Source organism: Sarcophilus harrisii, chromosome 2 (genome assembly GCF_902635505.1).
Source record: "Sarcophilus harrisii chromosome 2, mSarHar1.11, whole genome shotgun sequence".
Taxonomy (NCBI): domain Eukaryota; kingdom Metazoa; phylum Chordata; class Mammalia; order Dasyuromorphia; family Dasyuridae; genus Sarcophilus; species Sarcophilus harrisii.
The window spans coordinates 136753485-136780114 of NC_045427.1; the positions used below are offsets into that span (position 1 = coordinate 136753485).

Here is a 26630-nt window from a genome sequence, read left to right on the forward strand (position 1 = left end):
GTCTGTTCACTACTCCTGTTTCTGCCCTTTAGAAACAACATACTGCCCTAATTTAGAAATCTAATATACTTTCCAAGAGCCCCTTTAGCCTTCTCTTCTCTAGACTAAACATTTCTCCTTTTTTCAAGTGATCCTTGAATGACATGGTATTGGCATCTCTAGTATACTTAATAATAAGTACTTAATAAGTAATAAGTACCTTTCATTTATTTATTCATTTAATCATTCATTCATCATTGATGCCTCATTCTCTAACCATTCTGTTCAACTTGTACCACTATCCTTGTAAGATAAAAGGTTCAGGTTGGGTGAAGGTCCAAAGAAGCAACTTTGGCAAAGATTAGAAAGAGAAAATGTTCTCAGATTATTTTCTCAGGAGCTGGTATGCAGCTAAGTGAGCTATTTAAGCACTGCAGGCTTTCCTCCCAGTGTCAGTAGAGTCCACTGGGAGATCTGCTTGAAGCGGTTCTTAGTTGATGACTTCCATTCCAAGCTGTTGGGTACATCTGTGTTCCCATTTTGTTTGTTTTTTAAGTTATATAGTACACTGAGGGAACAAGAGTATCCATGTTGTTAACTGGAGTGGCAGTGGATAAGGTAGATTTAACTAAGCTCTACAAACAGCTGCTCAGTGATATCTAGACAACATTCTATGAGAGTCTTCATAGGAAAGGAATCTGTTTTACACCATGATATGGCTTGTATTTAGATGATGTCTTTCATCTGGAGTTTGTATTTGTTATAGCAATCAGTAAAATGTGTAAAAAATACATCCATGGGTAGAATATAGAATGAGGCTACTTTCTTCCTCCCAAATGCTAAAAGCAGAAATGAAGGTTTCCCAAGAAATTTCCAGCTTCACAGTGGCTTGGCAGATGGAGCTAGTTCTTCTCCCCTCTCTATTCCCTATCTAGCAGTAGTAATAATAGCTCACGTAAGAATGATGATGAAATTGATGTCACTTTCATACAACACTTACTTTATGGTTTACAAAGCCCTTCCCTTACAATTCTTGGAGGTAGGTTGTATGAGTATTATTAACTCTATTTAACAGATGAGAAAACTGAAGGTCAGAGAAGTTGTGACTTACTTGCCCAAGGTTGAAGAATTATTAAGCGCCTGAGCAAGAACACAGACCAACATGTTTTGATTATAAGCATGCTTTGAATAAAAACATGTAAATACCTGCAATCAAGGGTTGAAAATAGTAGGTTGCATGGGCTTTCACTTTGGTCTTGATTATAGATAGTATAGTAATAGGAACAGAATACCCACAGTGGACTTAGATTCAGGAAAGTTCATCTTCCTGAATTCAAATCTGGCTGCACATACTTAGTAGTTGTGTTCCTGGGCAAGGCACTTAATCCTGCTTGTCTCAGTTTCCTGATCTGTAAAATGAACTGGAGAAGAAAACAGCAAACGATTACAATTATCTTTGCCAAGAAAACCCCAAATGGGGTCACAGACAGTCAGACATGACTAAAATGACTGAACAACAGCAAGAGATCTCTGAACTTGTAAGTTCAAGACCTTGTTCTTCTTCTTGTAAGCCAGATGAGTAACATTATAATTAAAAAAGCATTGATTTCAAGTCAGAAGACCTGAGTTCAAATCCCATCTGGGTTACCTACTAATAATACTGGATTTAGTGTTTTCTAGGGTTAGATTTCTTGTTTCTAAAAGAAGAGCTTTGGAATAAATTATCTCTGAGGCCCTATTGTGGAGTTAACATTCTATGACCATAGGCAGTACAGTTAACCTCTCTGAATCTCAGTTGTAAAATGGAGCTAATGTTGCCTCCCTAACTATGGGTAATTAATTGTGGGAATAGAATAAGATCATATATGTAAATTGACTTGTAAACTACAAACTATAAAATTATAAATGTGTAAAAATATAAAGTATAAAATACTAAGTCAGATTTATTAATATTCTTTTACGTGCACTTCCACAAAAACAGATTATGATTACTGTAATGAGATGAAGTCAACAATAATGTTGTTGATAATGGAAAACAAAATACACGGAAAGGAAACTTAAAAAGGAAGGCTTTAACAGCTGGGGAATTGGGAAAAGTTTCATGCAAAAGGTGGGATTTGAGATGAAATTCATCTCATGCTGCCACTGTCCTAACCCTACACCAACATTAATCCTATCCCTTAATACCATTTTTAAAATCACTATTACTTCCACTGTTCTATTCAGTTAAAATGAAATAAACGAAAGTTCTACATGAAGTTTCTCAGTTGTTGAAATGATAATTCTCCCAAATGCTCTTTTGTTCCAGATAAGATCTAGATTTGAAGGATTGTTGGTTTGACCCAACATGCCATTTATTATCTACCGTATTTTTGGTACCTTATTATTGAATGTTCCATCCAGGGAACTCAGATCAAACTTTATAGATTCTAAACCATAAAAACTAAACAGAGACAATGTGATAGTGGTCACTCAAGATTTCACATCCAAATTTTCCACCCTCTTGCTGTGCTTGAAGAAAGTCATGTATTATTTTCAAAGCCTTAGTTTTCCCATATACAAAAATGAAACAGTAATTTTTCTTCCACTCTTTCCCCCCTTCGCTCCTCCTCTCACACATGCAAACCCACTTACAAGAAATAAGAGAATAAGTAAGCTAACATTTGCAAAGTTCTTGAACTTCTATCAACCTCAAGTTCATAAATGAGTTGATATGAATGGTATTTCCAGGAAAGTTCAGATTAGTTCTTTATAAATGTTCATTCTGACCTTAAGGTTGATACAGTTATCTCACCAACTAGCAATCATGTCACAGTAGGAGTAGTGCTCGAATTTAGTGATAGTAAGAATAGCAGGAGTAGGGTGGTAGGAGAAAGAAGGAGCGGGAGTAGTTGTAGTGGGATAGTAGTGGTGGTGGTGGTGGGAGTCGTAGGTCTCAGTGCCTCTAGACTGATGAACAGGGACACTAATAGTAGTAGTACTAGTGCCAAGAGTGGTAGTAATAGTACTACTAATAATAGTAGTCTCGATGCTTCTACATTGATGAATATGGCACACTAATAGTAGCAGTAGTACAATAATAATAGTGTAGCAGTAGCAGCAGGAATAGTAATATCAAAGCTATAGAGCTAGAAGGGACTTAGTAGTCATCTAGTCCAAGCTTCTCATTCTGCAGATAGGGAAACTTAGGACCAGCCTTCTACATAAAGAAAAAGTTCATTTGCCACATAAATATGGGATGAAGAGGCAGAGAGATGGGAAGAAAAATTCTGCTTAGCTAATAAAGTACACATTTCTACAGCCATCTACCAGTTATATATAATGAATAAGACATTGTGGCATTGAGTTTCCCTAATAGAAAACAGAGTATGATGCATTGGAAAAAAGGCAGTGTAATTTGGGGCAATATAATTTCCCTAGGTCTGCTTCTTCATTTATAAGATAAAAATAATAACAGTTATATTGCCTTCTTCAAAACAGGCCTGTTGTGAAGAAAGAGTGCTATATTCTATAAGGAGATATAAAAATGTGAGCTGTTATTCTTATAAACAATCTCTTATTGTCTTTGTGAGAGGGAAGGGGAAGGCAAAAATTAAAGGGCAATCATGTTGGATAAAAGATCAAATTCATCATTAACAGATTCAGAAGAGTAAAGACTTTTTGAAAAAAATAGAAGTGTGGAATGAAGGGATGGAAAGAGAAAGAGGGGAGAGGGAGAGAATCCAGACTGAGAAGAAGTGAGAATAATGAGGAAAGAAGAAAGACTCATACAAATGTAAAAGACTTGGTGCTGGAGTGAGATACATAATTGAGAACAGAAAAGAATAGAGAAACCAAGAGAAGGATAAAAAGGAAAAAAAAGGGAATAGACAAATGAAGGAAGAATTAAGCATAGGCCATGACAGATTGATAAACTGGTGTTTATGATGAGACTAGACCCTATATAGTTAAATATTTCAAAAGAGTCTTGATTTCATCGTATAGCTCCTCTTTCTACAGATAAATTTCCCAATCTCTCCATGCCTTAGTAAACATGCTTCATGAATTGCTATGGTCAGAAAATTCATCATCTGATGGCCAAGTTTCTGGCAATGAGTTTCTCCCAACTCAATCAAGCTGATCTTCAGTACACAAACACAAAATCCATCAGATGGGTTTATTACCTCCCGGCATATCCTTCAAAAACTCAAGATTACCTCCATCTCACAATGAGGCTTCACAATAGAACTTTAGTTAGAGAAGACAGAAAATTGTTGGAGATACACGTTTGGCTATTATAAAGCAAATAAGAATCTGCTCAAGAGTGGATCAAAATAAAGATTACCATAGGTGTTCTTTCTGGGACTGTTCTGGGGTTCTGATATGTTAGTAAACATCTTTCCACTAATTAGTATTATATCATAGTAACTAGAATACTAGACCTACTGTTTCATAACCCTCTGGTTATTATCAAGCTAGGCTTAAAACTGCCTGCCATAAGTGTTCGCCATTGTCATGGAGGGAGTCTAGTGGAAAGTCCAACTTGAAGAAGGACTGCCTCTAAATATTGTTGTTTGTGGATGACATGTGATTGCATCTTTGAGAATCCTGATTGTTACTGATGTTTTTACTTGTCCCTCCCACCTCTGTAAAATTCGATAAGTATGTTATCTATGTCTTTATCCAAGTCATTAATAAAAATGTTAACTAGCACAGGGCCAAGCATAGTTCCCTAGGGTACTCTGCTGGAAAGCTTTTTCCCAGTTCATGCCAAATTGTTCATGATTATCTCCCATCCAACCAAGTTACAATTCATCTGCTGTACTATTAGTTAGCCCACATCTCATCATCTTTACCACAAGAATAACTTGAGAAACCTCATGAAACTCTTTCCCGAAATCCAGGTAAACTAAACATGGCATTCCCCTAACCTCCATGCTGAGCAACACTGCCAAAATAGGAAATAAGATTAGCTTGTCATGAAGATATTCAGACTGATTGCTCAATAATCCAACTGCAACACCACAGCTTTATTATTGCATAAGAGAAAGAAAGCCGTGAAGGTCATTGCCAGCCATTTGTCACAGTCTGAACATGAAGCTATTAACAATTTTCAGTTTGATTCTGAGATTGATAATAAGTTTTGGCAGACCACAAATCCCCTTCAGAAATTGTTAACTAGTTGTTAGAGCACCAAACTGGAATTAGGAGTCTTGGGTTCTATTCTTAGCTGTGACAAACTGACTTTTGTTCTGATCTTAGATAACACATTAAAGTCAGGTATAATAATGCAGATTTTCTTCCTTGTGTGATAGAGAAACTTAACTACATCCTGGGGCACAAGCAAAACATAGCAAATGCAAATCAAGTCAAAACATCAACAAATATTTTTTAAATCCCTACTAGATGTCAGGAACTATATATTAAGTTCTGAGAATTACAAAAAAGGCAAAAATGGTTTCTGCCTTCAAGGAGATCATAACCTAATGCACATCTCAGTGATGGCATTTGGTGTTCACTAAGTTTTATTTTTTATTTTTTTTTATTATTTTTATTTAATAGCCTTTTATTTACAGGATATATACATGGGTAACTTTACAGCATTAACAATTGCCAAACCTCTTGTTCCAATTTTTCACCTCTTACCCCCCCCACCCCCTCCCCTAGATGGCAGGATGACCAGTAGATGTTAAATATATTAAAATATAAATTAGATACACAATAAGTATACCTGACCAAAACGTTATTTTGCTGTAGAAAAAGAATCAGACTCTGAAATATTGTACAATTAGCTTGTGAAGGAAATCAAAAATGCAGGTGTGTTCACTAAGTTTTAAAAGACCTTGATAAAGTCTTCTGGGGTCTTTAGAAGATCCTTTATGGCAAATTCACAGAAATATATGAGTAAAAGTCATTCAGGTTAATTTTCATTCTGCACTTTTGGAAAGGGAATATCTACACCAGTGAGATCATAGAGCCAATGAAGTCTTCTAGTGATTACATCATGGTGGGCACAGTGTTCTGAGATTCTTGATTGTGTCACTCTGTGAAAAGAAGTTAATCCTATTGGATTCAATTCTATGGATTGGATTTTATTCCTTCAGGAAAAAACCAAATAGAATTAAAACCAGGTTTTTGGTTTAATAAAAAGGTACTAAATACTTACTGCCGTATTATTCACATAATCTTGGTCTAAAATTAACTTCTGTTGTGGACTGTCCAGCCCTTGTAATTTTTTCCTCCTTAACACCTTCCAATTCAAAGTTAATTAAAACATCTGGAACATCTGTATGAAATGTATGTGACAACAGTTGTTCAAGGCTAAGGACAGAATGTTAAGTAGGGTTCATAATCAATGAGAATATTATCCACTGAGTAATATGAAACCCAACTTAACACATACTGTCTTTTTAAGTTATACACAGCTAGGTGGTACAGTGGACAGCATGATGGACCTGCAGTCAGGAAAAGTTAAGTAGGGTTCATAATCAATGAGATTATTATCCACTGAGTAATATGAAACCCAACTTAACACATACTGTCTTTTTAAGTTATACACAGCTAGGTGGTACAGTGGACAGCATGATGGACCTGCAATCAGGAAAACCTGAATTCTAAAGTGACCTTAGACCACTAACTGTGTGACCTGGGTCACAACTTCTGCAAGCTTCAGCTTCCTCATCTTACAGCACCCACCTCCCAGGATTGTTTTGAGGATCAAATCAGACAATAATTGTAAAGTGCTTAGGCACAGTGCCTGAAACATAGTCAGGACTATATAAGTGTTAGCTGTCATTATTGTTGTTGTTATTATTACATAAGAACAAAGCTAGTCTGGCCTGAGGCTACCTGTAGGAAGATAGTTTAGTTCTTTCAGAACCCCAAATTTAATTCTTCTTGGATCCCAAGGATGCTAGGTCAATTAGACCTATTAGGTCTTAGTAGGGAAAGAGCCAAACTTTTAGTGATATCCTACAATACATCACAAAGAATTGGATATAACTGAAAAGAACTGGACAATAATAACAAAGATTGAATGTGACCATGCAGTAAAGACACTGGTTTTCTATGAAAATCTTCCTCACTACTTTATAGATATGCTAAGTATCTGAATTTCACAGTGGGTCTGTGTCTAGGTGGAAAGGCAGTCTCTGTATGGGACTAGCTTATCGTGTTCTGCCTTTGGTCACACTGTCTTGCTTAAGCAAATGACTGCTGCCCAGTAGACTTGCACTCATCCAATTATTGACTTAATAAACAAAATTCAAATATTTTCTATGTCTTGCTTGGCATATAGTGGACATTTAAAAACATATTCCTTGCAGAGAATAAGTGTATGTTAAGAGGAAAGTTAGAATGCCAATTTTCTGTGAAAGACTATGGGTGTCAAACAGGGCAGCATTCATTGTGGTGGCTGAGAAAGGATGCTTCAAAGTCAATTACTGATTACTCCATAATCATCATTACTGAGATGCTGCCCACTTGAGTAGTCAAAACAATGAGCAGAAAGGAAATGAATTAATTTCTACCTATCTACTGAATAGAATTCAATTAGTCTAGAAAACAAAGAGGGAAAAAAAAGATCTGCCTTTTAAAATATCACAAACCCCATATTTGAGTACTGAAGTCCAGACAACACTTTCCTTCGGGACTAAATAAATTTGCCTTTAGATCTAGGAGCCAGCCCTTAAATTTAGAAGCCGGATTCGTTTATTTTAGCTTTCAGGATTTATGTTTTAATAATAAGCAAATAGTAATAGTTTGTAAACACCATATGTCACCTGTCAGTGATACAAATTCAGTACAGCTAAATTCAAGAAACATTTATTGAGTCTCCTAAATGCAAGATAGTGTGCTAGACACTATTAAGACAAAACTGTATCTGCCCTCAAGAAGATTATAGTCTATTGAGGGTAACAGCAGAGTCACAAAAAAGTAAATACTTATGTGTGTACCTTAAATACAAACTATTTGAAGTGACTTAAGGAGCCAGTTTTCTTTTCATTGTTCCACACTCACTGTCTCCAGGCTACAGCCAAATTGTGACAGACTTTAAGTGCCAAATGAAGGAATTTATATTATCTTAGGGGCAGAAGGAAAGCCATTGAAGCTTCTTGAGCAGGCAAAACTGGGTCAGATTTCTGTTTTAAAAATATCAATTTGGAGACTTCTTAGAGGATGGATTGAAAGGGGAAAAACCATCAAGCAGGGTAGCTGTTATTCCTACTATTGGGAGAGCCTGAGGTTACGAGTTCATTGAAGTTTAGGATTTCTAAGGTGCCAATCAGATGCCTAACTAATCAAAATCAATATGGCAAGGTCCCAGGAGTAAAGAGCCACCAGGCTTCCTGAGTAAAGAGAAAGATAAGGAAGAGAAGAGAAAGAGTGAAGGGAAGCAAAGGAAAGGGAATAAAGGGAAGCGGTGAGACAGGAAATAGGGAAACCAATTAGGAGGCTTTTGTAATAGTACAGGTGGTGTTGAAGAAGAGTCTGAACTAGGTAAAGGCCAGATGGATAGAGGAAGTGGTCAGATGTGAGAGATGTTGTGGAGGTAGGAAGGATAAAACTTGGCAATTGATTAGACTTGAAAGGTGAAGAGTGACAATCCAGGATGTCTTCAAGGATGTGGATCTTGGAGACTGGAAGTTTAAGGTTCTCTTGATAGAAATAGGAAAAATTAGGAAGAAGGGTGGCTTTAGAGGAAAAGATAATGAATTTTTTTTAGACACTTGGGGTGTAAGATGCCTATGGGACATCCATTTAGGAATGTCCAGTAAACAATTAATAATAAACAAAGGAAATAACATTGTAGAGATCCATAAGAGGACATTTGCTCCTTGGTTTGTTGAGAGTCTCCCTTCCCCATTATGACCAAATACTTGCTTCTCTATCTTCTGGAGAAAAAAAAAGTATTGAAATTAGGTCTCCCAATTTCTCTTTCAAACAACCAGGAAAAATATGTTCAGCCCTAGGAATTGACTAGCTAGTTCCCTAGTTCCCTTGCTTGATTCATTGATCTCTGGTGGCCCTCAACCGTTCTAAGCAAGTGGGTCAAAAGCAGCCACTTATTTCTTCTCTCTACTGCAAGCCAGAGATGGAGAGGAGTCGCCTTTTGAAGATTTCTAGGAGAGAAGATGTCTCAGCCTTTTCCAGTACTGAATCACAGGCAATTATGCCCTATAACCTAGTGCTGAGGAGATTCATGTCACTTACTGAATACTTATCATAGAACCTGGTTTACCTGGTCTTTTTCAGTTTTAACGAGACATAACAGTATTTAGACTATGTTACATGGCAAGTACTATATTTTTAAACTCCCTGCTGATATATTTAGAAGCTTAGATTACATGTATTAATCTAGCATTTTCCTACCTTCATAAAAACCATCCTTTAAATGATGTATGTTCTTAAGGCCTACCTTACATCTAGTAGGAAATTAGGGGATCACGCCATGATGGGAACCATTGACTATATTTCTGTTACCTTAGTGACTCACAGGATTATATGTGTCCACTTATGAGATAACTGAGAGAGAGACCAGGAGGGATAATCTGCCTAATAAAGTCTTAAGTTGGAATGGCATTCCTGAGGCAGAGGAAGGGTGTTCTGTTCCTTTCTGTTCCCTAGAAAGTTGTATATAGACAGTAGTCTAACTCAAAGGTTCTTAAAACTATGGGTTGTAACTCCATATAGGGTTGCATAAATGAATGTGAGGGTCATGAAAGATTTGGCAACAGTAAAAGATCTATGCACACAATGACCAAAACCGAATTCAAAATCAAACACATAATGAATCTGAGGTATTTCTATAATGTTTGTCCATTGACTTCATTGTAGCCTTGGTTTTGAACACACAAGCTGCATAAATGTTGCCAGAAACACCTTTGCTCCCATTTGAGATGGGGTTGTGTAAAAATTTCTTTGGCAAAAAAGGATCATAAACAATTTTTAAAACCCTAGTCTAGTCCAATCTTGCAATACTTCAAAGAAATGGTTTGGCCCATCAGAATTTCTTTGGTCCACAACATATATATATTCTCCAGCCCCAAAGCCAAGGGCCTTACCCATAAAAGCACCTAGACAATCTGTGCACTGACAATCACAGACTCCCTGCCTCACACATGGAATTATGTGTTTATAGCTTAGTGTTAAAGATGATGCTTTAATATAACAATGAGGTTATATACTTTTTGGACTTTAAAATTTTTTAATTTAAAAAAATTGATTGACTTCAATTCTGTTTTCTTAGTCTCTTGAGCTTCATGCTCCTTTCTCATCCTTTTAAGGGGGAAAAAAGGCTTGTTTGATTTAAAGTTGAGGCACAAACAATTTTCATGGTTGGCCTATTCTTAGCTTAGATTTCTATTGAAAAAAATTTTCATAAGCTCTTTCAATAACCTTATAATCAGATAAACATTTCCTAAATCAGACCCAAATTTTTTCCAAAGCAGTTTAAGGCAATTTCCTCTTATAGACTAAGTAGAGATGAAGAGCTGTTCATTCTCCTCTTTATAAGTGTGTGTGTGTGTGTTTCTGGATAAGTCATTCTTATCGTAACATTAGTAGCTCCAGTTGATATAACTTAACCTGTTTTCCAATTGCATAGTCATTCCCATTTCAATCTGGTCCTGTACTCAAAAAGAATACTAAAACTATGTCTTTATAGTGCCAGTCTCTGAAACATTTGCAAATAAACAAGTAAACTGCTTATAAGCATACTGGCAGTGAAAGCACATAGCAAGAAATTAATTTTACTGTCTACTTTTTATTACAAGTACACAACTGACATTTATATAATGCTTTAAGGTTTGGAAAGATTTTATTATACCTAATTTCATTTTAATTTTATTTATTTTAAACTTATTTTTGTCTCAATTACAATAAATACAATTTCTAACATTCTTCTTTTGAAATTCTAAATTCCAAATTCTCTCCTTCCCTCTCCTCCTCTCTCCTTGAGAAGTAAATTATAAAATTGCATATATGTATACCTGGGTCTTTTTGGTTCTATAGAAATTTCAATTTACTATACTAAACTGTCTCTGAAACATGAGAAGTTTTGACATTAATTCTTTCCAGGGAAAATCTCATTGACCAACAATTAGGAACCTTTTTCTTAATTCATTTAAAAATCATTTAAGAAATTTTCCACAATAAATAGCAAGTTGATAGAATGAATGTGTAAGGAAGTTTAAATATTTATAGCAATGAAGAAGGGATTGAATGCCAAGGCAGAAGTTAGAGAACAAAATATGGGTAGTTTAGAGAAAACATGTAAGAACCATGAGATAGATTGGCAAGGAGCAGTAAGTCTAGAAATGTCTACTATTTTAAGACTACAAAGACTACTGGAATTAGTGAAAGTGAATAATTACTTGCTCCTTATTTTTAGGAGTTAGAACAATATTCATAGGAATGTCCCTAGTAAAGGATAAGTCAATCAACAAATGTTAATATTAAGTACCGACCATGTGTCAGGTACTGTGCTAGGTATGGAAAAATAAAAATCAAATAATTTCTGTCTTCAAGGAGCATATAGCCTATTGGATATAAACATAAGCATATATCATATATACAGAATAAATATAAGGTGATAATAACAATAGGTCACATTTATGTCGCTCTTTTAAGTTTTGTAAAGTACTTTATATGTATTATTTCATTTGATCTCTTGAATTTAGGGTAGAATGATAGCAGCAATTGAGGGCAAGAACGCAATAATTCAGTAAATACTTATTAAGTGGTTACTATATGCTTAGTGCTATACTAAGCATTGTAAATAGAAAAAGAAGCAAATACTGCCCCTGCCCTCAAGAATTTACAATCTAATGGGCCATGACAACATGCAAACAAATATATACAAAGCAAACTACCTACAGGATAATTAGAAAATACTTAACAGAAAGAAAGCTCTGAAATCAAGAGGAGTTAGGGAAAATTTTTTGTGAGAGGGTTTTTTTTTTTTATTTTAATTGCATCTTTAAAAAAGGGAACTCAGTAATTGGAGTAGAGGACAGAAAGTTTTCTAGGGATGGGACTGAGAATGTCCAGAGCTAAAAAATGAAGTTTCTTGTTTGAGGAGCAGTTGAAAGGCCATTGTCCCTGGATCATAGATTGAAGAGTGTTTGGAAGAAAGATGTAAGAATATTGAAAAGGGGAGAGGGAGATAACTTATAAAGGGCTTTGAATGCCATAGTATTTTATATTTTCAGCAATAGGAAGCCATGTGTGTTTTTTGAGTAGGAAATGTGACATGATCAGACTTTAGAAAAATCACTTTCATGGCTGAATGGAGAATGGATTGGAGTGGAGAGAAACTTCAGACAGGCAGATTCATCAGTAGACTTCTGAAGTTGTTATTTGTCCTTCCTTTTCCAAGAGGACCAATGACATTATGAATGACTTGTGAATGAACTGGATTTAAGCAAGGCCAATTTGCATAAAGCCTTCAACCTCACCCTCCCTTCTTGAGTTATCAAAGTCCAGTAGCAAGACTGAAATCAGGACAACTGGTGATGGCCCAAGATTAATGTATGATCCTGGCATCTTTGCAGTCTGACCAACCTCTAAGTGCTTCACAACACCTGCTTTGGCTGCCTTCATGGCCGTTGAAACAAATAATTCTCATCTGCCCATTCTGCAGGGAAAGTCTTCAGGAGAAAAGGAAATATATTGGAGAGATGTTGCAAAGGTGAACTCAACAAGCAATAGGTGAATGTTGCATGGGAGGGGGTGTGAGGTAGTGAGGAATCCAGAATGACTCCTAGGTCATGAATTTGAGGGACTGAAAGGATGATGTAGCCCTTTATAGTAAGGGAAGTTATGGTTATAAATGATAATGAGTTCTGTTTTGGACATATTGAGTTCGAGATGTCTACTGGACATCCAGTTGCAGATGCCTAAACGACAGTGGATGATACAAGATTGAATGCTAGCAGAGAATTTGTTTTATGTAGATGATGATGATTTATCTGAGGTTTGAAGCAAGTAAGAGGTGGAGGTAAGGAGAGACTATTCCTACTTTGGAAAATAATCAATACAGGACACAGAGACTAGAGATGTTGTGTGAAGAACAGCACAAAGACCAATTTGGAGTACAGGGAAGGAAATAATCCATAATAGAGTTGGCAAGCTATATCAGGACTATGTTGTGGAGGGCATCCAAAATTAAACAGATGATTTTTTTTTTTTATCCTAGAAGCAATAGGGAGCTCCTGGAGTTTGCTTAGTAGGGGAGCAATATGGTCAGACCTGCACTTAAGGAAATTTTGACAGCTGTGTACAGAGAAGACAGATTGGAATAGAGAGAAACTTGAGACAAAGAGACCAATTAGGAAACAGAGACCATTGCAACAGTCCTTGTGAGAGGTGATGAGGGCTCGAACTAGAATGGTTGCAATGTGAATAATAAAAACGGGGAATGTGGGAGAGATATTGTAGAGATAGAAAAGGCAAGATTTGAGAAAACGCCATCACATTTGGCAATTAAGATGTCACTGGTTTCTTTTGGGAATGTAATTGGAATATGCATCATTGCTTTCATAACCCCCATGGAAAGGATGAATCTCAGTGGAGAGTCACTAACTTCTTGTTTTACATGAATCTAAGATGAAAATGATTGGAAATCCATAGCGAAAACATGCTTAGAACCGGGACAAAATTTGTTGTGGCTTTCAGAGTATCATGAATTATGTAGGCTTCAAGCTCAACGCAATAGGCACACAGGAGCTATTGGACAAATCACTTTTGACCAACTTGCTGGTGAAGGTCAGTATGCAGAGAATTCAGAACAGATTTATTATCCTATAACAGGGTATGAGCAGATTTCTAAGGCTGCAATAAAAGCTTGGAATTCTCTCCCTGGACAGAAAGATAGAAATAAAGCTTTCACAAAAATAGAGCAAGGTCCCAATGAACCTTTTGCAGATTTTGTGGGACGTTTGCAAACAGCTGTGATCAGAACCATTGGAGATAATGCTGCTACAGAAATAATGACTAGACATCTGGCTAAGGAAAATGCCAATGAGATTTGCAAAAGAATTATATGAAGACTAGACAAAGATGCTCCTTTAGAGGAGATCAAAAGACGCTGTGCCACAGTGGGCACAAATGCTTATTATACCCAAACTATGATGAACATGGAAAGACAGGGTCCCTCTTGGCAACGGAATTTTAGAGAAACTCGTCGATGTTTTCAGTGTGGAAAAGTTGGACATTTGAGAGCTCAATGTAGATATGGAGACAGAATGAGAAGACAGGGTGAGAGAAAACCCAAAACTCCATGTCCAAAATGCAATCAAGGCTTTCACTGGGCCTCTGAATGTAGATTGATTCAGAGAAGTGAAAGGCAAGGCTCAGCTCCTAAGTATCAATCAAAGGACAGGTGGGGCATGATGGCAGCTGAGGTTACACCCAGAGAGTCTTTAGAAATTCAAGACTCTGATGTCATCAACCAACAACATTTGGCAATTAAGATGTCACTGGTTTCTTTTGGGAATGTAATTGGAATGTGCATCATTGCTTTCATAACCCCCATGGAAAGGATGAATCTCAGTGGAGAGTCACTAACTTCTTGTTTTACATGAATCTAAGATGAAAGATCTGGGTAGCTCCATAGCCTTGTTTTTAGCCTGTCAAATTTCTAAGCAGTGAAAACATCAAGTAGAGAGATCTGCACCTCAGTTCTGTAAATCAAGAAAGCTAAAGATATCATTAAAGGTGAATCCTATTAGTTTAGGCAAAGGGTAGTAACCCTCAATGGGTTTTTGGACTATGGAATACCATACAGGAACAGCTAACTCTGTTATCCTAACAGAATAACAAAAACATCGTTCACTGGAAATTTACCTGGATTCTAGATAATGCCAATCAGGAAATGTGGGATTTGTTCCCATCTCCTGCAACAACAAGCTCTGTAGTATTAAGCCATTCAGTTCAACAATGATTTGTTAATAAATAGGTAAAAGTAATCTCCTCAGTAGAATATCAACTCCTTGAACACAGGGGCTGTTCCTTTTTTGTATGTGTTGTATCAGAGGTAGTGGACACCTGGACTATAGTCAAGAATAGATTTAAATTCCTTTTCAGATACCTACTAGCCAGGTGACCATGACCAAGACGTTTGGTGTTGTCACTGAGCTTCTGACAAATTCTCTAAGATTTAACTGCAGAGTCTTAGATTTCCTGGTGGAGGTAATTTCAGTTTGTTCAGTTCAGTTTAGTTTGACTATTCCTAGCACCTAGATAGGGGTCCTCAAACTACAGCCCGCGGGCCAGATGTGGCAGCTGAGGACGATTATCCCCCTCACCCAGGACTATGAAGTTTCTTTATTTAAAGGCGCACAAAACAAAGTTTTTGTTTTTACTATAGTCCGGCCCTCCAACAGTCTGAGGGACAGTGAACTGGCCCCCTAATTAAAAAGTTTGAGGACCCCTGAGAACATTGACCTGCTTATAGAAGCTCAGAAGTCATTGAGGAACTGATTTAGTGGGTACTACCCAGCCACTTGGTTCTTATAGTGCTGACCTTTAGTAACACTCAAAGGTTGTATGTGAATTAGCTCTCCCATGACTGGAAATCAAGCATTTGTACATTTACAAACACACACTAAAGAGCCTCAACTTGAAAATTAAGACTAAAATTGATGAAAAAAATGGATGCAAAGGGAATCTGGATTGTTTCAGTAGCTAAGTAGTACCCTACTAAACAAGGGTAACAATGAATCAAGCAATGAATTAGCATCCCTATTAAGTACTTACTATGCAAAAGGCACTATTCTGGGTAATGGTATTATAAATACAAAATAAAAAAACAGGGCTTACTTACAGTGTAGCCAAGGAGAAAATACATACGTATACTGGTATAAAATAAACACAAGATGATTTTGAAGGAAAGGCACTAGCAGCTTGGGCATGGGGTAAGAGCAATCAGGAAAGGCCTCATATAGCACCTTCCCTTAGGATTAAAAGAAACTAAGGATTCTGAGTAATAGAAGTGAAGAGGAAGCATATTCCAGTCTTAGGGAACAGTAAGGATAAAGGCACAAAATGGTAGAAAAGACACTGTTCTGTATGAAAAATAGCAAGAATCTCAGATTGGTTGAATCATAGTGACTATGCAGGAGAGTAGTGTACAATTAGGAAGGAAATGTTGATTGAGAACAAGTGGCAAAGCATTCTAAATGTCAAACTGTTTATGTTTGATTACCAGGTAATAGAGAACTATGGTAACTATTAGGTAAGGGAGTAACACGATGAAATGCTACATGTACACTTTGAATATCTATCTCTTCTTGTTCTAGAATATATCAAGCTTCAGTAGAATTCCAAATGTAGATTTTGGTAAAGAAAGAACCCAAGGTTTTGTTATAGCAAGAAATGTATAATGGATATTTCACCCCACCATCACATGTATTCATGGTGGCAGAGCAGGATAAACAGATTTTCACTTTTCATTGATTCACTTCCTTGTGATACAGAATAAGTTGGATTAAATTCTTTGTGTTTGTTTAGTGATAGGAAAGTTATCTAGAAGGTTTGGAGAATCCCAGCTTTATTGCAAAAAAAAAAAAAAAATAGCAGGTAGTCTTTGAACGTGAAAATGAGTTGATATGATAGACACTTCTCTCTCTGAAATGGAATAAATGAAGTTCTGTTGATGCTGTTCTAGTGGCAGTGCAGAGAGTTGAGGTGGGAATCCCCTTCTGGTCAGTGCAGGTTCAATATGAAAGAATGCACGAACCCAAAATATTAGTGGCAAAAAAGGAAGTTTATTGGCACTGAGAAGAGAATGTCTTCACAGCAGGTAAGAGTCCTGGTAGGCAGCTAAGTCCTACTCTGGACTTCTGCAAAAATATGGAATTTTAGAATTGTCCTTTATAGAGGTCTGAGGCTCAGGTTTCAAGTTGAAAAGAAAGCTAATGCCCCCAGGCCTAGATACTTGGACTTTCAAGCCACTCAATATCAGACCCAGATCTCCCAGTTGAATGAAAATCACTTTGAAGGCTTCCTGAATGAGGATCTGGCTACCAATGTGTGTGTGTGTGTGTGTGTGTGTGTGTGTGTGTGTGGAATGATTTGCCTTAGAAAAGTTGAATGACATCACTTAACTTGTCTGGGGGGATATGCTTCCCAGGAGGGCCTGAGACTCCAAATCTCCCTTCTTTACAGATCAAAAGGGACACAGCTTACAGATTAAAAGGGGACACAGTTTTCAGAGTTCACCCCCATCATTTCCTAAAGGTAGAAACCTAGACTAGAAGAAATAATATATCCTTTACAGCTTTAGAACCTCATGAAAACTAATGGGTCTAGATGAGCATCTCAACTTCTTTGATAGACAATAAGTAGACTGTGTTTTTATTGAAGGGATATTTTTAAGAATCCTTGTACATTCAAAATGCACTTCACAAACTTTATTATATAACTTGACACAGAAAAAAGATCTTTGGTGATAGGTACCAAGGAACCTACAAGATTCTTATCCTTAATAACAAATTACAAAAAAAACAAACAAAAAACCCAGAGATTGGGTACTACTCAGTAGGCTTGCTATAAAGTTAGACTGAGACAGGGGGATAGAATGGGAAGTTTAAAGATGAAAAATAGAAGGAAAAATCACTAGGCTGAGTATCACCGATTAGCTCTGAGTAGTTTGTCCTTTATTCTCAAAGAGAAAGGTGACATGCAAATGAATTAGATTTAAATGAGGGAGAGCTGGGCAAGGTCACTTGCCTCACTTTCCCCTCAAGAGCCATCTAAGGTCAGTGGCCAGATATATATCTTGGCCCTTTTAAGTTAAGGTCTTCAACAGGTCTCAGTTTGACTGAGGCAGCACCCATTCAGTGATTAAAGCTGGGAAGTAATTGAGGCAAAGAATCTCCTCTTTTATCTAATCAATACACAAACACACACACTTACAATCTCTGGGAAGGGAAGAGCCTCGGGGGTTTTTGATCATCGCAGAAATGATTGCTATTTACATTCAATCTGAGTCAATCAGGACCCAAACAATCTGGACCAAATAAGACTTAATCTGAAACCTATTGGTAGCTAATCATTGAGAATCAGAATGATTTGGATTTAAGACATGATCTTTAAGAAAGAAATCTAGCCAGTAATCCCCAAATTATCTTGGGAGAGTTCAGAGATTGAAAAGAAAATAAATTTTTTTTTGCCTCAATTGCTCTCTAGCCTTATTCACTAAAAGGGTGTAACTTCAGTCAAACAGACCTGTTGAAGACTAGTTTAAAAAGGCCAAAGGCCAAGGTCTCCCTTCATCCAGGGCCACCTCCAGGTGTTCTGATCTATTTCTGACCACTGGACCCAGATGGCTCTGAAGAGGAAGATAAGTCAGGTGACTTTGCCCCACCCTCCCTCACTTATATCCAATTCACTGGCATGTCACAGGCATCATCTCCCAGATGTCATGGTCCTCTGAGAACAAAGGACAAACAACAACCTCTGCGAGTAGAACTGGCCCTCAAACTAGTCAGTTGGAAAACTGAGTAAGCTGGAGCTGCTCCTTCCTGAGAAAATGAAGGGTTTGTAATGAACTGATGCTGAAGGACCTTTCTAACTGTAGCAGTCTCAAATTCTCTAGTGACACCTGGTGGATAAATTCAGCTGAGAATCCAGAATTTAGACTCAAGGGGCTGGAATCTGGAGAAGTTATCTTTTTTTCTCCCTGGTTTGCCAGTCCCTCATTAATCAAACAAATAAAACTATATTCTTTGACATTTATATTTCTGATGTGTTTTCTAGTTTGCCAGGTTTTTGAGATGAGATAACAGATTAAAAGTGTATTGAAAACTTTAAAGCATCATCTAAATTTCAATTATTAATGTTATGAATTGATATCTTATAACATTTCTGTAACCATCCTGTGTCATACATATCTTTGACCCATTTTACAAGTGGAAAAATCTACTAAGGGACTATTAAGCCAAATATTATTTCTTGGTCAAAGGAAAAACAATTGGATTTGTCCTTCTCAGCTTAAATTTAGCCCTAGAGCTACACAGATAGCCATTCGTTGCTTAACTGCAGCCCTGGAGTTTGATTTTAAACCCTTTTCATCTAACATCATCATAATCAAAAAAAAGTATTTACAATAAATTCTGTTTTCTATACTGATCTAAGGAAATTGTGGCATGTATAATTTGGAAAACAAAGTATATAATAATAAAAATGTGTGTGTAATTTGGCAATACATTTTATTTACATTTGACTATGGATGAGTAATGTTGTGGAGAGAATTGCATCTCTTCAGATGAAATAATGAAACTGAAAACTTGACAGGATACAGTCACCAATCAGTAAACATTTATTAAGGCCCTACTATATGCTAGGCATTGTTCTAAGTGCTGAGAATACAGAGAGGCAAAAGACAATCTCTGCTCCCCAAGGAGTTCACAGTCTAATGAGGGAGACCTCAAGCAAACAAATATATGTAACAAGCCAAATTTAGGACAAATAGGAAATAATTAAGGGGGAGTGGGCGGGGGGAAGCATTAGAACTAAGAGGGATTGGGAAAGGTTTCCTGTAGAAGATGGGATTTTAGTTAGTACTTAAAAGAAAGAAGCTAGGGACTGGGGGAGCCAGGCAGAGATATTGAGGTAGCATATTCCATGCATGGGGCACAACCAAGGAAGATTTCCAGCGCTAAGAAATGGTTGCCTTATTTGAAGAAGAGCAAAGAAGCCAGTGTCACAAGATCAAAGAATGTGTGTCTGGGAGTAAGGTATAGAAAACTGGAAAAGGAGGAGGGGACTAGGTTATGAAGTACTTTGAATGCCAAGTAGAACATTTTCTATTTTATCAACAAGCATTTATTAAGCACTTACTATGTGTCTGTTATATGATGACTAGCCTAGCTAGGTTCAGAGAAGCTAATAACCGATCAATTAAACAAGTATGCATTCAATATCAACTATATGCCTGGCACTATATCAGACACCAGGGATGCAAAGATGAAAACACATTCTATCAAGAAAAATAGTCTATTAAGGAAGATACTGTGTATATATAGGCTGGGTTCTTACCCTGGGTTGCATACATTTTTTTTTTAAATTTTGCTATTTCAATATAGTTTACTTTGTAATCCTACATATTTTATTTTACATATTTAAAAACATTATTCTGAGAAAGGATCCATAACTTTCATTGGATCAACTACCAGAAGAATATGTGACCCCCCAAATAGCTAAGAACTCATGACATAGAAACAGAAACAAAATGACTATAAGACAGTTAGGGGAAGTGAATAAGCAGTAGCTGAGGGGGAAGGTAGGATAGGGGGTGATTAAGAGAAGTCATAGATAGAAGATGGTACTTGAGATGAGAAGTAAAAGAAATGGGATTCTAACCAGATTAATAGCATGCCTGTTTGTCCTTTGTTCTTGAAGAGGACCAGTGTTATCAGGAAGGTGATATCTTGATTTGCAAGTGAGGCAGGGCTATGCAAAATCACCAGCCTCACTTTCTCCTCTGAATCCATGTGGTCCATGGGTCCGGTGACAAGATGTAGATCAATATGACTGAGGATGGCCCTGGATATAGTAGAAGAGATTGGCCTTTTTAAGCTAAAGTTTTCCCCAAGTCTCAGTTTATCTGAGGCAACATCCATTTAATGATCAAGATTAGGTAAGAAATGAGGCAAAAAATGGCCTCTTTTATCCAAAAAAAAAAAAAAAAAAAAAAAAAAAAATCAATCTGGGAGGGGAAGGCTAAAACAGAAACAATTGCTATTTACACTCATTCTGAGCCATCAAAACCCAAATAATGACCAAGTGAAACTTGGTCTGGGACCTTTTGTTGACCAATCAATGAGAGCTAGAGCAATTTGGGTTTAAGACAAGATCTAGTAGCTCCATTTGAATCCTAATGGGTTTTATGGAGGCCGGGCTTTCCAATGCTATATTTCAAGAAATCATCAGTGAAACTTCATGGGGCAAAAGAGTTAATTGTCCCAGTTTTGTTGTTTTGGTGGTTGTTTGTTTGTTTGTTTGTTTAATAATGGAATATATAAGTAGGGAAAAAGGAAATCTAGCCCATAAACCCCAAGATATCTCAAGAAGTTTCAAAGATCAAAATTTACATTTCTTTGGGCAGACCATATACAAGTAATGGTATGATTCCTAATATGGATGGAGAAGAAGGAAGGAAGGAAGTACCTACAGTAAGGGACAGATTCAAGTGACTGGCAACTTGCTTGGCAGAAGGGTGATAGAACAATCTACTTGGCTGAATCATAAAATTACATTACTGAGAATAATGACTCCCATGAAGTAAACACATTATTTGAATTCACACTACCAATATCCAGTAGTCTAGAACAAATTACCATATTTTGCATAATTTAACATTTCAAATAGTACTAATTCAAATATATGTGATTGCTTCGGGGGAGGAAGTAAGGAAACAAGCATTTACAAGTATCTACTTTGTGCCAGGCACAGTCCTAAATGTTTTACGATTATAATCTCATTTGATTTTCTTAACACCCCTGGTAGGTAAGGGCTATTATTTATCTCAGCTTTGCAGTTGAGAAATCTGAAGCAGACAGAAATCAAGTGACTGACTCGGGGTCAAACAGTTCATTTGAGACCAGATTTGAATTCAGGTCTTCCTGACTCTGGGTCCAGTGCTCCATCTACTCTACTGCCATTATTTGAATTAACTGGAACCTAGCTGAAGATTCTGAGAAAGTTTACCCAGTTTCATTTAATTTAGTTGCAAAGCTCTTGCAGATAGATTGAATGCTAAGTGGAAGTGGTCTGAAAAGCAAAGCTGGAGAGCTGACTGGGTCTCTTCTGCAAAATAACTAACCAAAGCAGCAGATTCCTTCACTTTAAAGATGAAGGAAAAGCTGAGAATTCAGAATAGAACCCTAGAGATCTGAAGATGTTGTACAAGGGGCTGCTGGAGGCAGAGGCAAGTTAGACCCACCTTGTGCAGAAAAGGAATGATATGGTATCTCTTTGGTCCTAATTAAATACATGGTCACACAGAATCTGTTATATAAAGGAATGTTTTATAGAATGTCCCAGAAGCCGGGGTTTGACTAAATACTAGCGTAGTAGGAACCTGGAAAATGAATACGTATCTATTTTGCAAGGACCAGTCCGGCTAAGTTTAGAAAGGCTCATCTCCATGTTGGCCACATGGCAAAATTCTCAGACATAACTCCTGAAAACTAGCTTTTAAGCTGTGGTTGTGATTTGTTGGAGGGAAGATCCACTCTGAAAAAATCACAGCTCCATGGAGTAATGAAATTGTTTATGAGTAATGCCTAAGGTTGTGGAGAAGTTAGGTAAGACCAGTGTGAAAAAATGTGGCACCAGGAAGGCTTGTAGCCCTTGTAAGGACACAATCAGTGTGGTCAATAGAAGGGAAGCCAGACTAATGGTAGTTCAGCAACAAGTATTTCATTATAAATTTTATCTACCAAATTGATCTGACCTGACCCTTTAGTGAAAAATTACAATACTAGATCTGGCTTCATTTTGATAGAAAAAGTAAAGATAAAAAGAAAATATGAAAGGGGATTGGCTGATGCCATTTATTATCTGCCATTGATAAGCAAGTGATGACCTTTCCTCCCCTTGAGAAATCCAACTATTAGCCATGGCAAGGGCAAGGATAATACTATGTAATGAGCCACATCTTTCTATGTAACAGGTGACCTTGCATTTAATTAGGACCAGAGACCACATATCATTCCTTATCTACATAGGTGCCATCTTTCCACCAACCATCACTGTGACTCTAGCTGCTACTTTTATTGATTTTTTTTAGGAAGAGATCCAAATCCCCAAGGCAGTTAGGTGATATAGTGAATAGAGCACTGGCTCTGGAATCAAAAGGACTTGAGTTCAAATTTGGCCTTACTAGCTGTGTGAATCTGAGCAAGTCACTTCATCCTTTTTTCCCCTGTTCCTCATGCATAAAATTAACTGGAGAAGAAAATGGCAAACCATTCTGGTACCTGTGTTAGAAGGGTCAACTGGAAACAACTTAAAAACATGGTAATAGATGGTCATGTACATATGTTCAATGCATATACTAAACAATTCAAAAATAGCAAGAGAAAAAAATTATGAGCTTAGGACAAAGAGATAAGCTCATTGTTTTGTTCTTAATTTTTTGTTTATTTTCTCTCTCTTTTTGGAGATCTTAACTCCACGTGGGCCTCTCCTCTGATGGCTGCTGAGGTGTGGTTCCTTGGTTTGACCGTGTGGGTTTGTTTTGTTCTGTTTTGTTTCCTGACAGGTGTCTCCTCTGTGACCTCCCTGATGTCCCTGGCTTGGGTGCTAGCCTCCTATCACAAGCTTCTTCGGGACTCCAGGGATGACAAGAAGAGCATGAGCTACCGAGGGGCCCTCATCCATCTCTTCTGGCGGCTCTTCACCATCTCATCCAGAGTTATCTCCTTTGCCCTCTTTGCTTCCATCTTCCAGCTCTACTTTGGGATCTTTGTCGTGGTTCACTGGTGTGCCATGGCCTTCTGGATCATCCATGGCGGGACAGACTTCTGCATGTCCAAGTGGGAGGAGATCCTCTTCAACATGGTGGTAGGGATTGTGTACATTTTCTGCTGGTTTAACGTCAAGGAAGGGCGGACTCGATATCGAATGTTTGCATATTACACTGTAGTCTTGACAGAGAATGCTGCCTTGACGTTCCTTTGGTATTTTTACAGAAACCCCGAGACCACTGACTCCTATGCCGTGCCAGCACTGTGTTGTGTCTTTCTTAGCTTTGTGGCTGGGATAGCCCTGATGCTCTTATATTATGGTGTGTTGCATCCCATGGGGCCACGAGCTAAGATCTTTGCCAGCTCCTGTTGCGCCGAGCTGCTCTGGGGCATCCCTTTGCCCCCCGACGTTGAGCCCATGGCGCCTCAGACCCCTGGGTACCGGGGGACCCAGGTCACGCCCACCAGAGCCGTCACGGAACAACAGGAGGATCTCACAGCTGACACTTGCTTGCCTGTTTTTCAAGTGAGACCCATGGGGCCCTCCACCCCGTCAGGGCGTCCTTACCATCCAGAAGGGCCCCTCATTAAGATTGACATGCCCAGAAAGAGATACCCTGCATGGGATGCCCATTTTGTAGACAGGAGATTGAGAAGGACTATCAACATTCTGCAGTATGTCACTCCCACAGCTGTAGGCATTCGGTATCGAGATGGACCGCTCCTCTATGAATTGTTACAGTATGAGTCTTCACTTTAAAAGCTCCGTAACCCAAGTTGAGAAGGGAACCTTTAAGTTTTGTTTACGGCCAACACCGCTCACAAGAAAAACACCACCTTCACCACTTCCACCACCACCACCACCACCACCACCATCACCACCACCATCACCACCACCACCACAAAAAACAAAACAAAAAAACCCTTCAGATAAGCTTTCTTTCCAGTTGCTGTATGTATACAAAGATATTCTCTATGTTTTGTAAGTAAAAACAAAAAGAAAAACCTTTCTTTTGATTTTTACACACAAGAAACAGTATTGAAACATCCACACTATGTATGATCCATAGGTGGAAAAGGCGGAGTTGTTTCCACTCCAAAAGAAAAAAAAAAAAGTTTTATACCTTATGCCAAGTGTAGATCATTTGCGGGATTGGTGCTGATTGAAAGAACAACAACAACAACAAAAAAAACAAACCTTCAACTGCCTTATGCCCTTAGGTGCTGAGTTTCATTAAGTACTGTCTTGTTTTCTCATGCAAAACTCTCCGGTGATTTTTATACCAGGGGAGGGAAAAGCAAACCAAGAAGTGAGTCAAACCAAGAATCTAAAACAAAACAAAACAAAACAAAACAAAAATCACTGTTCAAATCCCGTGATTTGCAAGGGGGGAGGGGAAATTCAACCAAGGCAAGAAAGTGAAAGTAAGAGTAATCCCTCCCCACCCTCATTTTTTTTTCTCCCCTGCCCGGCCCTCCCCTATCTCTCATTCCCTGATTTCCCTAACCCCTAGCTGAGTCTTTAAGGAGCTTAACAGCTGTCTGAAATTCTAACAGATGAGTGATGCTATGTACAGGCCAGCTTTGTGCCAATTTGCACTGGCTCCACCTGGCAAGAATCACAGTTGGTTGGGGGTGGGGTGGGGAAGGGAAGATAAATTAACAAACACAAAACAAACCCACTATTCAAATTCAGCATGGTTGTTCAATTCTATACCAAATAGGAGGGGGTTTTCATGTCGATAATTTTTAAAATCAGTAATAATAAAACTCAGCATAGTAGCAAAAAGAAAGAAGTCCATTTAAAGGCACAATACTTGATCAGTGACTGGCAAAAATGACATTTGATCCATCATCTTAAGGCTGTGAGAGGTATCCATTTATCATGTGTGATATTGTGTAGGGCCTCTTCTATCTCCATTTGGTTTGGTGTGAAGCCTTAAACTGATTTGGCAAGAATTCCTCATTTTTAAAATTTGTGGTTGTGTTTTTTTTTTTTTTTAATGAAGACAAAGAAGAAAATTGGAATATAAAAAATAATCAGCAAATTGTAATAACTGACCTATTTCAAAAGATGGTTTGGTGCTTTTGTCTTTCACCGTTGTGATTGCTGAGTATTGTTCAGCTCACTTGGTGCATCTTGGGTTGAGTGAGAAATGTTTTAGTTGTATGTATGTGCGTGTGTATGTGTGTATATATATATGTGTGTGTGTGTGTGTGTGTATGTGTGTGCCCGCCACACATGATGTATGTGTATGTGTGTGACTCGGTGTTGCAGGAGCTTGCCAAAAATATGGACAACACAAGAAAGATGGCAATTATAACATAGTTGAGTTTTGTTATGTCCAGCTCTGTCCATGGCAAGTCTCAGAAAAGCAGCATTCTTTGGGTCCTTGAGGCCATTCAATTTGTGTCAAGATTCCATCCACCTGTTTAATTTTCTTATTGTATCAAGGTGAATTTCTGGAGGTATTAAGAATATAGTATACCATGTTTTGTTTCGTTTTTCTGTTTTTAAAAAGTATTGCTCCTTTAAATAATTTTCTTGTTCCAGGGCATCTTTTCAATCCCTCATATCTCTACTTGGGCACAAAAAAAAAAAAAAAAAAAAAACAAAAAAAAAACACAAAAAGAAAAAAAAAACTCCACAAAAATATATATATACAATATTTTAAAGTAAATACTGTTAGTCTTTTCTGTGTGTAATTGCAATTTTTAAAATTCCAGATATATCTGTCTAGGGTGCAAAACCTCACATTGAACTGTCCTTGAGAGAAGTTCAACATGAGGAAAGCTTTTGTTGTTTGTTTTAAAATTGATCTGTGGGGTTTTTTGCCTTTCTTTTTTTGTTGGTTGGTTTGTTTTTGTATTTGAAGAGATTCTTCCTTTCCCTATAATTATTTCTCTGTCTTTAAAAATATATACACATAGAAAAAGTTTTACATAAATAACAGTTGAAAAACTGAACTTGTCTTTGCCCAAATACACCTGAATGAAAATCTCCTTCTAGATTATAGGCACACTATTGTGCCCTGATTGAAAATCTACCCAGCTCCATCCCTTCTGTAGTTTTTTCCTGTTTTTCTCCTGGGTGAAAGAGAGTATTAGGAGGGTTTATTCACTATTGATGAAACAAATAGAAAAATTTTAAAGACAAATTATAGCATCACTGCAAAACCCACTGAGGTAAGCAGG

General features: G+C 37.5%; 1 protein-coding gene across 1 annotated transcript in view; it reads left to right on the top strand.

Moving 5' to 3' along the window:
* XKR6 (XK related 6) overlaps window positions 1-24579 on the top strand; it is a 365522-nt gene extending 340943 nt beyond the window's left edge. The window contains exon 3 of the mRNA XM_031950904.1: window positions 23231-24579. Coding sequence (XP_031806764.1) covers window positions 23231-24195 — 965 coding nt within the window. The 3' untranslated portion in view covers window positions 24196-24579. The remainder of the gene's footprint in view (window positions 1-23230) is intronic.
* Window positions 24580-26630: the final 2051 nt, after the last annotated feature.